At 43.4% G+C, this 12,789-nt stretch overlaps 1 protein-coding gene across 3 annotated transcripts in view; it reads right to left on the bottom strand.

Moving 5' to 3' along the window:
- Window positions 1-7,226, bottom strand: part of ACSM3 (acyl-CoA synthetase medium chain family member 3) — a 29,511-nt gene extending 22,285 nt beyond the window's left edge. For 2 of the 3 annotated variants that reach the window (XM_045542736.1, XM_045542738.1), the window contains exons 1-2: window positions 6,578-6,672; window positions 1,293-1,546 (exon numbers count right to left, since the gene is read on the bottom strand). In XM_045542736.1, coding sequence (XP_045398692.1) covers window positions 1,293-1,478 — 186 coding nt within the window. In that variant the 5' untranslated portion in view covers window positions 1,479-1,546; window positions 6,578-6,672. Of the gene's footprint in view, window positions 1-1,292; window positions 1,547-6,577; window positions 6,673-7,103 lie in introns of those variants that run through there. The other variant, XM_045542737.1, reaches the window with a different exon arrangement.
- Between the last annotated feature and the right edge of the window lie 5,563 nt (window positions 7,227-12,789).

The raw sequence follows: 12,789 nt of genomic DNA, 5'->3' as shown, positions 1-12,789 counted from the left end.
ACTCAAGGCAACCTACAGATTCAATGTAACCTCTATCAAAATACCAATGACATTCTTCACAAAAATAGAAATAAACCATCCTAAAATTTGGTCAACCTATCTTTAGGTTGATTGTAATTATGATTCCATAAAGATATGGAATCAACCTAAAGGTCCATCAACAAATGAATAGACAAAGACATGCGGTATTTGGAATAGTATTCAGCATAAAGAGGAATGAAATCCTGTTATTCATGGTAACATGTATGAACTTGGAGGACATTATGTTAAGTGTAATAAGTCAGGCACAGCAACATAAATACTGCATGTTCTCACTCATATATGAGTGCTAAAAAAATTGAGGTCATAGAAGTAGAGAGTAGAATTATGGTTATTAGAGGTTGGGAAGGGTAGAGAGGAAGGGAGGATAGAGAGAGTTTGGTTAATGGATACAAAATTATAGCTAGATGGGAGGAATAAATTCTGGTGTTCCATAGCACTACAGGGTGACTATAGTTAATAATAATTTATTTTATATGTTCAAAAAGCTAGAAGAGGGAGGCTGAGGCAGTAGGATAGCTTAAGCCCAGGAGTTTGAGGTTGCTGTGAGCTAGGCTGACGCCATGGCACTCACTCTAGCCCAGGCAACAGAGCAAGACTCTGTCTTAAAAAAAAAAAAAGCTAGAAGAGAAGATTTTGAATGTTCCCAACACAGAAGAAATGATATGTGTTTGAGGTGATGGATATCCTAATTACCCTGACTTGTACCCCATAAATATGTATAATTATTACATGTCGATTAAAAATAACAGAAAAAAATAGTAAGTCTCCTTATTTCCAGATATTAGTAGCCATGTCATTTCTTCTGGCCCATGTCATTTCTCATTTAGCCTGATCATTTTTCTGTCCAAAAGATTAGAATTCTTGCATCCCTTTAAATTTCTCTCAATGCCATATCTGTGCCTCATTTCTTACCATTTCTGACTCTTAGAATCACTTTTTACTCTTTTTTGTTAAAAAAAAAATCAACCCAGAATGATGTCAACCTAGAATTATTTAACCCAGGCTTTCTCAACCAACCATGGAACTACTGGCATTTTGGGTCAGATAATTCTTTGTTTTGGGAGCTGTCTTGTGCATTATGGGATATTTAACAACATCCCTGTTAGATACCAGTATTAAACACTTATACCCGCAAGCACCTCCCCTATCTGTCATGGCCACAAAAAAGTCTCCAAACATTGCCAAATGTCCCTAGGGGCAAAATCACTCCCAGTTGAGAAATTGTAGTCCGACTGGCCCTTGCTCCATACCTTTTCCATATTGGTCCATTGGTCCAGGACATCTTTAGCGAAGTTGAAATACTCTGGAATCTCTAGTTTGAAGTCCTGTTTCATGGATTCATAGCTGGAGAAATTCTGAGGAGTTGCTGTTCTATAGTCTTTATGCAACACTTTCACAAGGTGCTGAAAACACTTGGCATGAAGTAACATGTTCATGGTGACAGAGCTAGCATCAGTCTTGTTGGATGTTTTAGCACTCAGTATTTCCACAAAGAGCAATCCATCTAAAAGACAAGCAAAAAGGACATGTATCTGATTCTGTTCTGAAGATAGCCATACCCTAAAGCGGCTAAGTTTTATTATGTTTATTATTAATAGTCATCATCATCAATTTTCTGAGTACTCCCTGTATTCCAAACACTGTGCTCAGTGTTTTACATACACTGTGTCATTAAATCCTCAGAGAAATCCTGTGAATTGGATACGATTATCATCTCTGTTTACAGGTTGAGAAAATGACTAGCAAGAGGCATTGGCTAGATTTGAACGTAGAACTGTCTGGTTCCAGCCCATTCTCCTGACACTATGCACTACTGCTTCCCATTTCTACTACTTCCCATTTCTACTACTTCCCATTTCTACTGCTTCTGCATTTCTAAAGAGGTGAAGATCTGGGTCACCCACTTAATCTCACTGAAAGCAAAGGGCCAAGCCTTATCTAATATCTTTCACCTGCAGACTTCAAAAGTAGTGCAGAAATGTTAAGGAGAAGTTTTCACAGTGGGTAATCTACAGAGGAAGAAACTGAGACTAGCCCGGTACCAATTAGACATGAAAGCACTGTCACAGTTTATAAATTATCCAGTTTATAGGCTGCAGTTCCCATGCTCCCAATAGGTGCCCACGCTACTTCCAGTCCAGGCTTGGAGCTGCGTTTACCAGAGATGTAATAATAGGGCCTTAACTTTTAGGACTTTTGTGGGGGAGGCCCTCCCCCTCAGGGGGACCCCCTGTGTCTGTGGGAAATCATTTGATTACCATGTCATTTACTTGGCATTCTTCTCGTTAAACTTTTCATAATTTTCCAATTATCCTACAGTGAAACATGTATTACTCTCACAATCATTAAATCATCCTTCAGACTGCAGTTCTAGCTGTGTGGTGTGTAAGGCAGCCTGGCTATGTGGAAACCTTTCACACATAATACAGTAAGCTTTATCCTAAATGTACCTGGTGTTTGGGTATCATATTGATACTCCCAACACATTGGGAAATGTGGGTACTTCTTCTGAACCTCCCACCTATTTCTGTGGGGCCCTGACATGTCTGCGATCTTGAGCCCTCTAAGACATCCAGTTTGAGATTCCTCGTTTTTCACCTGCAAAGAAAACTGGAGCCCCAGAGAGCGGAAACAATTTGTTTTGACGTGTCATACCAGAGTTAGAACTAGAACTTCAGCCTTTGTATTCCCATTTGTATGTTTTCACTACAGTTCAACAGGATTTCAGTAGAGCAGTAATTCTCAACCCTGGCTGTACATTTGAATCACCAGGAAAGCTTTTTTAAAAATTTCTGATTTCTAGGTCTTGGACCAATTAAATCAGAATCTGTAGGAGTGGGCTCTGGGGATCATATTTACAAATATTTCTTCAGAAGATTCCAATGTGCAGCCAAGGTTGAGAATCACTGATCACAATAAAGGCTGTGATTTGTGAACCATCAACATCATCACCACCTGGAAGCTTGTTAGAAATGTACATTCTCAGGCCTTCACTCCAGACATATTGAATTAGTGGATTTTAACATTTTTTTAACAAGATCCCAGGTAATCAGTGTGTAAATTCAAGTGTGAGAAGGACTGGCCTATAGCGTGATGGCTAAATACACTGGCTATTGAATCATACAGTCATGGGATAGGGTCCCAGTTTTGCCACTTATTAACTGTGTGACTTTATTTGAATTACTAACCATTCTGAACATCAGTTTCACATTTTACCACTAGAGCCTCTATTAGAGAATTGTCCCAAAAATCGAATATGATAATGCATGCAAAATGCTTTATCATGGTGCTGAGCACATTACTCCCTACTCGAACAATGGTTGGCAAATTTTCTGTAAAGAGCCAGATAGTAAATATTTGAGGCTTTGTGGGCCATACACTTTCTGCTGCAACTATTTACCTCTGCTGTTGAGACAGCAGCCATTGACAATCCATAAATAAATGGGCATGGCAGTGTTCCAAAAAAACCTTATTTATGGATACAGAAACTTGAATTTCATGTAATTTTCATGTGTCAGGAATTATTATTCCCCTTTTGATTCTCTTTCCAATCATTTAAGAATGTAAAAACCAGTCTTAGTTTGAAGGCTGTACAAAAACAGGCAGAGGGTTGGATCCAGCCCATGGGCTATAGTTCGCTTATCTTTGCTATAGTTCTATGAGGGCAGGAGCCTTATCTGTTATGTTCATGCTACTATCCCTGGGAATTATAATAGCATTTGGCCTACACCAGCTATGTCCAAGTGTTTAATAGCCACATGTGGCTATGGGTACCAAATATAGGTCAGTGCCGAGGTAAAATATTTCTATTGGTGCAGAAAATTCTTTTGGACAATGCTGATCTATACTGACAATAGTTCGGAACTGGATTGATACAGGAAAATTGAGGGCGAAGTTTCCCAAAATAAGATTTTTCTAAAGGTTGAGTTTTACTAAAGTGTTGCCCGGTGTTCTCTTGCCTAAATAGGCTGTGGGAGGAAAATCGTTAACAGAAATTTCTTCACAGGCTCCAGGAGAAAAAGCCTTTTAGAACAGAAATAAATTTGCTCTGAGGCTTGGTTTCTCTGAGTTAAGCCCTCAAGTCTTCAAATGACATTGTGTTTGTCACTGGTGACTGGTCTCTGCTGTTTGCCGGCAAGTTACAGCTTGTACCATCTCTCTTCCTGGTAGGATTAGCAACAGGTTTCCTTCGGCTGAAGGAAGAAAGTAGTCAACACTAAGTTTTTAGATACAACTTGCCTCTCTTTGTTTTTACTTGTTTGCACAATGTCTTCAAATGTTTCAAAAGACATAAAAAGTACACAGTGAAAAATCTGCGTCCCACTCTTAATCTCAAAATGGTTTTATCAGTTTCATCCCACCTGACCCCTCAGGGAACCACTATTACTATGTCTATGTATCTTTTCAAGGTTTCTTTATGTGCATTCAAGCAAATGTGACTATAGATTCTTATTTCTCTACTGATTTTACACAACAGGTAGCCTAGAATACACACTATTCTGCCCGCTAAAAATAATTTTAACAATGTATTTTTGGAGGCCATTCCATATCACTACACACAGATCTTCATTCTGGTTTTTATTTTTTAACAGCTGCATGATATTCCAATGAACAACTGCATCGTAATTTCTTAAACCAGTCCCCTATCAATGATCAATTGAGTTGTTTTATTTTGCAATTTAGATTAAATTTTGAAACTATTTCCTTCAAAAGGAATGTCCTGATTCTTTCTTTTATCACTTGGATGTAAAAACAAAATATTTTAAAATGGTTAAGAAAAATTAGAAAAAAATCTAATTCTATTAAAATAGGAGTCAGGAATTTAGACTGATTAGAACAGATGTCTTCATTCTTGGCAGGTTGGCATAAGTCATTTATTTATTCAACAGATATTGATTGAGCACTGACCATGAACTGTTTCAGACATAGAGGGTATAGGAGTAAATGAGAGACAGACAAGGTCCTCCCTGATCTTATGGAAAGACATATATAATAAACAAGGCAACAAATAAATATGATGTTACACAAAAAAACAGAATATAATGGGAGAAAAGGGAGGCTCTTTTAGTAGGTTTCTCCAGGGAGGTGACATTTTTTCTGAGATCTGGCAAGTGGCTGCTTGCCACTGTGCTAAGCACTTTGTAGTCATTTATTATTATTTTTTATTTTACAGACAAGGAGACACACACATATCCAAATTGGACAATGCATGCATTCATTCATCAGATCCTTATTGAGCACCTACTATGTGCCAGACCTATGCTAAGTGCTGCAAATACAACTGTGAATAAGACAGAGCTGGTCCTGCCCCCATGAAGCTTATAGACTATTAAGGAAGACATTAAACAATTATGCAAATAATACTATCATTGGGGATAAATACACTGTACTTCAGCTTGCTGATACTGTGTAGAATTAGAATTCCATATGATTTATTCCCTATCCCCCATATAAACTCTTTACCACATTCAGAATCCTTCAAACATATGTTGTAAAGAAAATTGACCAGTCATTTGGAGCTTAAAACAAACCTAACCATTCTGTTCTACCAAAAAGCAAATATCAACGCCCTCTTCATCAAAACTGTCAAGATTGCTTCTCCCCAACAAAGTTCTGTTCCTGCCTTTTCAGTGATCTTAGCATTTTACAACTTTCATTTTCCAGGTCTGTAAAATTCTTTATAGGTAAAAGAGCTGGATAATTTTGCCAATGTGAGTCCAGATTTTCATACTAAGGCACAGAAATGTTGCTAAGGAAAACTCTTCTAAGAAATACAGTACCACTACAGGTTAGATGGGCTTCTGAACATAATTAAGGCCCCATCTGAAATGCAAGTTCTATATCCATATAAACAGCCAACAGGGGCTTTGGCCTCCCCACGCGTCCATAAACACCCCTCCCCCTAAGCAATCCAAGTAATAACAGGTGTTTGGCATATAGAGCCTCAACACCAGGTGAAGTCCCAACTGTTCTCCCTAACCCCAACAGACCCTTCCTTAAACCTTTTCCATACAGAACTTTTGGAGCAGCCCTTGACCACCTAATGGAGAAAAATGGCTGTCCTCAGTTTATTTTCTTAGGTTTGCATCTATAAGTTTTACCCAAAGTTTCCTAGAGGTAGTTTGCATACTTTCCAGATGATGCAGAAAATGGATTCCCATCTGCCACTGAGCAGGGTGGGGAGCTAAGTAGATAGTATAGTGAAAAACTCAGCCACTACCTGGATTCAACTGATTTTTTTCTAAAACATTTTATCAAGTTAACACATGCACATAGTTAAAAAAAAATCAAATAGCAACAAAAAGCTTAAGATGAAAACTCAGCTGCTGTGTTTACAGCCTTTTGTGTGTGCATATTATTAACTACTATCACACAACTGAGAAATCCTGAGAGATACACCTTGGCTGCCCAAGACTTAAGTGAGAACAAGAGCATTTTTGATTTGTTGGTTTTGTTCGCTTGTTGTTATCTTTGCCCAAAAAATTGATGTGACAGTGCAGCAAATCTTATACAGGAGAGGAGAAGAAGTACTTACTAAAGTTACAGATTTCAACACAGCTGGCAATGATGATGGCAGACGTGTTTCCTAGAAGAGCAGCCCTGAAACTTGTGTTTCTTCTGCTTTAGTCTTGGTAGTCCAAAGAAGAGGGAGAAGTAGTCTGACAATCAGATGAAGCAAGACTTACCCTGAGACCTTTCCTTGTTTGGTGGAAACATTACAGAGGGAGGAGCCAGAGCTCTGGCCTGGATTCAACTGATTTTTTTCTAAAACATTTTATCAAGTTAACACATGCACATAGTTAAAAAAAAAATCAAATAGCACCAAAAGGCTTAAGATGAAAACTGAGCTGCTTTGTTTACAGCCTTTTTGTGTGTGCATATTATTAACTACTATCACACAACTGAGAAATCTTGAGAGATACACCTTGGCTGCCCAAGACTTAAGTGAGAACAAGAGCATTTTTGATTTGTTGGTTTTGTTCGCTTGTTGTTATCTTTGCCCAAAAAATTGATGTGACAGTGCAGCAAATCTTATACAGGAGAGGAGAAGAAGTACTTACTAAAGTTATAGATTTCAGCACAGCTGGCAATGATGATGGCAGACGTGTTTCCTAGAAGAGCAGCCCTGAAACTTGTGTTTCTCCTGCTTTAGTCTTGGTAGTCCAAAGAAGAGGGAGAAGTAGTCTGACAGTCAGATGAAGCAAGACTTGCCCTGAGACCTTTCCTTGTTTGGTGGAAACATTACAGAGGGAGGAGCCAGAGCTCTGGGTTAAATTTACACTGAAGGTTTACAATCCTGGGGTGTCCCTCTTACAGGTAATGATTTACAAACATCACAAGTTTTCTGGGAAATTGGTAAGCAGTTTACTCTCAAGAGGGAAAGGAGTTGCTGAAGTGGTTAGTCCTGTGAAGGGGCAGAGGAAGCTCTTTCTCGGGCGGGAAGAATAGATGGAGCAGGACATAAGAGAGTCTTGAAATGGAAAGGAAAGAAGCTGAGGGGCAGGTATGGGTTGCCCTAGATCTTAGGAATCAGTTGCTGTGTTTATCTGTTGAACTGGTCAGGACTAAACAAATGCTATCAAGTCACTCCTCTGCTCGAATCCTTCAGTGTTTCTCAGCTCATGCCAGGTGAAATCCAGGTCTTTGTATGGACTGCAAGGAGCTGTGCACAGCTGATCTGGCACAGTGTCCTTGCTGACCCACATGCTGCTCCTCCTCCACTGCCTCACTCTGCACAGCCACTCCAGCCTCCTTGCTTTTTCTCCAACACAGACTTCATGTTCTAGCCTCAGGCTCTTTGAACTCACAGCAAGCACCAGGGATGAGGAGGGTGGAGGAAACATGGCCTGGCTCAGGCCCAGCCATGCCCCAGAATGGCAGAGCATGCCTGCAGCTCCAGATTCTGGGGGCCCTGACCCCATGGTGCCCTCCCAGTTTCTGGAACTCCGAGTCCTGCTGTTAGCTGCTGTCATCATCTATTTCCTTCTTCTTGTCCTCTGTCCTTCTGCCTCTCCCACCTATAGCAGCTGCCTTGCTATGACCCTGACCTGAAAGTGGGGTCCCCTGCAGGCATCATCACCTGCTCTTTGGCATCTGGGGATCTGAGTCCTTTGCCTTCCAAAACCACCTCTGACCTTCCTTCTTCACTTTCCTCTTTGGTAGCCTTGCCTCTACCCTGCCAAAAAACAAAACAAACAAAAAACCAAACAAACAAACAAAAAAACCAGGGATAGAAAAGTCCACATCTTTGGTCTGCTGGTTCTGGGCTCTCTGGTTGGCAAAATGACTCAACTCTTCTGGTACTGGTGGGGAAATACCCCCAGAGATGTGGGATCTGGCTCAGATCCCAGATGTGAAGGGCAGGACAAGGCTGGGGTAACTTTTGGCAATGGCTCCTAAATAGGGTGGGTGGAGGCATGGCCATGACCAATAGAAGTCACAAGTGGGCCCAGCAGGCAGAGGATGCACCACAGTCAGGCCCTCCCCTCCCAGGGGAAGGGTCCAGGATCTCTGTGCCAGTGAAGTAGAGAGGAAGTGGATAGGGGACGGGAGCCGGCTCTGGAGATGCATCCTAGCCCCTCCCTGGAGGGCTCTGAGACCTGCTACAGTTGTATCCGCTCCAGCACAGTCTTCTGCAGGGCCTGGGCCTTCTTCTCCTCATTCATGTGAACATAGTCCACCTCCTCACTGGGAGGGACATCAGATGTCGATGGCTTGCTGGCCTAGAAGTCCAGGGCCATGTAGTTGATGCTGCCAGGGCTCTTCCCAGGGTCTGGACTCTTCATGCCACTGGGAACCAGAGTTGCAGATGCTGGGTTCTGCACAGGCATGGGCCTCCCTATGCTGTCTCTCAAGTCCATGCCGGCGATACTCTGAGTGAAGTTGGGGGCAGCAGTGCTGGGAGGAGCTGGAGTCAAAGGTGTGGCTGGGCCTACATCCAGACCTGGTGATGGGTGGTGTGAAGTGTCTCTCATTGACTGCAGCAGCGAAGTGGCTCTCATTGACGGCAGCATTATTTCTCAGGGCAAGCGGTGTCGGGTTTGCTTTGCCCATGTTGACGAGCCTTGGAGTCATGTCCTCAGATCCCACTGTGTCTGTGGTAATCATACTTTCACAATCCAAAATGGGGACACATGGTCTGACAACAGATTTTCTGGCAAGGTTTACAATGTTCTGGCCAGGCTTGAGGCTGTGTTTGACAGGGCATGGCTAGAGCTCACATCCTCGGCTAGGGCCATGGGGCCCAGGAAGGGTGTGGGTGAGGAGCTACACAGGTCAGAATGATGGGGCCCTGGACTGGTGGGGGTATAGACTCTCTGGGGATCAGCACCTGCCCACTCTGGGGCCAGCAAGGCAGGGGGACCTGGGTGCACTAGCACATAGACATCTTCAGAACTTGTGCTATCTGGTTGGGCCACACCTGCTTTCCCCAGCAGGAAGGAACTGACTTGCTCACTCATGGGTGCAGCAGACTGGTCTGCGTTCTCTCCACCAAGTAGAGGATATGCACAGATCTCACAGCAGCAAGCTCGGGGACGTCGGCCACTGGCCACTGCAGGGAGGACACTGTACCTGGGGATGGGTGGCAATGACGGAGACCAATCTGCTACTTTTCCTCACCAAAGGCCTCTGCTGAGGGCTGCCCTCACGCGGTATTTCTACATGACTGGGCTTGGGGTGCTGGGGTGGGGGAGATTTGGCTGAGGCCCCAGGGGTGGCAATGCCATGGCACTGTGGCTCTTGTCCAGTGAGAATGTCCTAGGCATCAGGTAAGCTGAGAGTGGGGTGGCTGGAATGTACACATTGCACACCTGGAGGCCCACAAGCTACCAGCACAGAGTTTGCTGGGCCTCTTGAAGGTGTGCATGTCCTTCCTATCTACCTCAGTGCCTGTGAAGCTGCCCCTGGGGTGGCCATGGGGGGCCATACTTTGGGGGAGGCCCCCAAATGCTCAGCTCAAGGTGTTGCTGGGTTACCTGAAGGTGTATGTATGTCCTCACTATCTGCCTGAGCACATGAAGAGCTGCCCTGGGATGGTAATGGAGGGCCAGATCCACAGGAGGCTCCCAATACCTTGGCACAGGATGTTGCTGGGCCTTTTGAAGGTGTGTAGTGAGAGGACGGCATTGCTAACAAACTAATAGAGAAAAAAAGCAGAGGAATCACAGCACACAACTGCCCCTTTGTTTGCTTAACCACCCGTGGCTTGGCTTGTTGTCTTTAAGAGTTTGTTTTATAACACTTGAAGAGTTCCCACAGATAGCAGGGGAGTGACCCTCCCCCATATCCTCCAGAACACATTCTGAGAAGACTGATAAAGCCAGCCTAGCAGAGAAGAGAGGCAAACACAGCCGCCTTCTGTTATCGTTTTGCAGCGATAACTACTTTTTTTCTTTACCTTTTATAACCCCAATAAAAAGCCCAAACCCTGGTCAGGCACTGTGGCTTACACCTGTAATCCTAACACTCTGGGAGGCTGAGGTAGGATGATCACTTGAGCTCAGGAGTTTGAGACCAGCCTGAGCAAGGGTGAGACCCCATCTCTACCAAAAATAGAAAAACTAGCTGGGCGTGGTGGCATGTGTCCGTAGTCCCAGCTGCTTGGGAGGCTGAGACAGGAGGATTGCTTGAGCCCAGGAGTTTGCCATTGCGATGAGCAATGATCTTGTCACTGCACTCTAGCCTGGGGCAATGGAGCATGACTCTGTCTCAAAAAAAAAAAAAAAAAAAAAAAGCCCAAACCCTTCATCTTCAGGTCTGGCATTTCTTCTTTCTTTCTTTTGTGCCATGCCCTTTCCTTTCTTGGAAAGTAAAAGAAATTTCTTTCTTTAAAACCTATCGTAATCTTTGAGTCAAGAATTCTTTCTCAGCTCATGGTGCGAGTTCCCACACTAACATTTTGATGGCCCATATGGGGAACAAACTTTTCTACCTCTGTCTTGAAACTTCTCCCTTTTCTGCTGCACAGCTCCCAGGACATCCTTCTCAGTGCCCTCAATATCATTTGGAACTTGGTGAGTCTCATGGACTTTGGAAATGGTCACGCGCTTGAGTCTAGGAGTGGTAGCTCTTTGGTGTAGCTCTTTGGTGTGGAAAGTCTGGTGCCAGGTCTACCCCTTGGGGGAGTTCCTTGGAGGGACACCTCTTAACCACCCTTCTCAGTATTCACTCAGATGCAGGGACGCCTGGCTTTGGGGAAGATCTCAAGGTTTCAGGCTGGGTCAGAACATGGGGACACCCATTTCCTGGCTGGATCTGTAGGTTTTGGTCTGACTCAGATTTCAGGGATGCCTGATGTCTAATCAGAACTCTGAAGGCAACCTGAGTTGGGGACGTCCCTTTCAGACTCTCACTGTAGATGTATGACCATCCCTAAAGTCCTTCCTTTTTCTTTCTCCTAGTTATCACTATGGGCAATGTTTAGTCAGCCCCACCTAAAGACTTCCCATTGGGATTTCTCCTTAAGAATTTGACAACTTTGGGACATACCAACCTCCAGCCCAAACGTTTAGTCTTCTATTTCGGTACAGCCTGGCCACAATATAAATTAGATGACCAGAAGGTTTGGCCCCAAAATGGATCTCTTAATCATAATACCATTCTGCAGTTCTACCTTTATTGTCACCAGTTTGGAAAGTGGTCTGAAATTCCCTACGTTCAAGCTTTCTTTGAACTTGCTCAACATCCTGATCTTTGCTCCGCCTGCTGCAGGTTACTTCTTTCTTCTACATATCTTCCCCCATCCTCCTCTGACTTGGATGATGCTTCCCTTTCTGCTTCCCCTGTTCCCCCTCCATATCATCACCCTCCTTCTGTGCCACCATCTAACCTTTTATTTCTGCCATCTGCACTTCCCTCTATTTCCCCCCTCCTCCTTTTTCTTCTCTGTCTCCACCCCTCTTGCCAGGCCATACTTGCTCTGACCAGCCATTCCAAAATCCCTCCCAGCCCATATACCACCTCCTTCTTTGAGAGGTTGCAGGCTGGGAAGGCATTATCTGAGTTGAAGTCCCTTTTTCTATGTCTGATTTGTCTCAAATAGAAACCAAACTGGGAAGCTTCTCAGCTTCAAAGTTCTCCAAAGAATTAGAATATCTCACTCTCTCCTATGACCTGTCATGGAGAGATATCCATAATCCACTTGTACTACTTCTGAGGAGAGGGGCTGTATTTGGCCCAAGGGTAGGGAGTATGCAGATGACCTCAACTGAAGACAACCCGATACTTACACCACTGGCCCCACAGCAGTCCCAGAACGGGACCTGAATTGGGATTACCGACAAGAATCTCCTCACAGGGGCAGTGAGACCATGTGCTTTTTTGTCTCATAGAAAGGATGAAAAAGACCACTGTTAACTATGGTAGAGTTAAAGAAATTACTCAGTGTCAAGATGAAAATCCAGCCCTTTTTCTTTCACAACTGACTCAACCTAATCACAGCACCATTACAACACCTGAAAAAGCCACAATACTCTTATCATCATCAAATGTCCTTAATCTTGGGTTTTTGTTTTTTGCTTTTTGTTTTTGTTTTTGAGAGAGACAGAGTCTCTCTCTGTTTCCTGGACTAGAGTGAGGTGGTATTGTCATAGGTCACCATAACCTCAAACTCCTGGGCTCAAGTGATCTTCCTGCCTCAGCCTTCCGAGCAGCTGGGACTACAGGGTCACACCACCATGCCTGGCTAATTATTTTTATTTTTTTATTCACCTGGCTAATTTTTCTATTTTTAGTAGGGACAGGGTC

This window comes from Lemur catta, chromosome 2 (assembly GCF_020740605.2).
Source record: "Lemur catta isolate mLemCat1 chromosome 2, mLemCat1.pri, whole genome shotgun sequence".
Taxonomy (NCBI): Eukaryota; Metazoa; Chordata; class Mammalia; order Primates; family Lemuridae; genus Lemur; species Lemur catta.
Note: the sequence above shows the minus strand (reverse complement) of the source record. Positions and strands in the feature narration are given on the sequence as shown.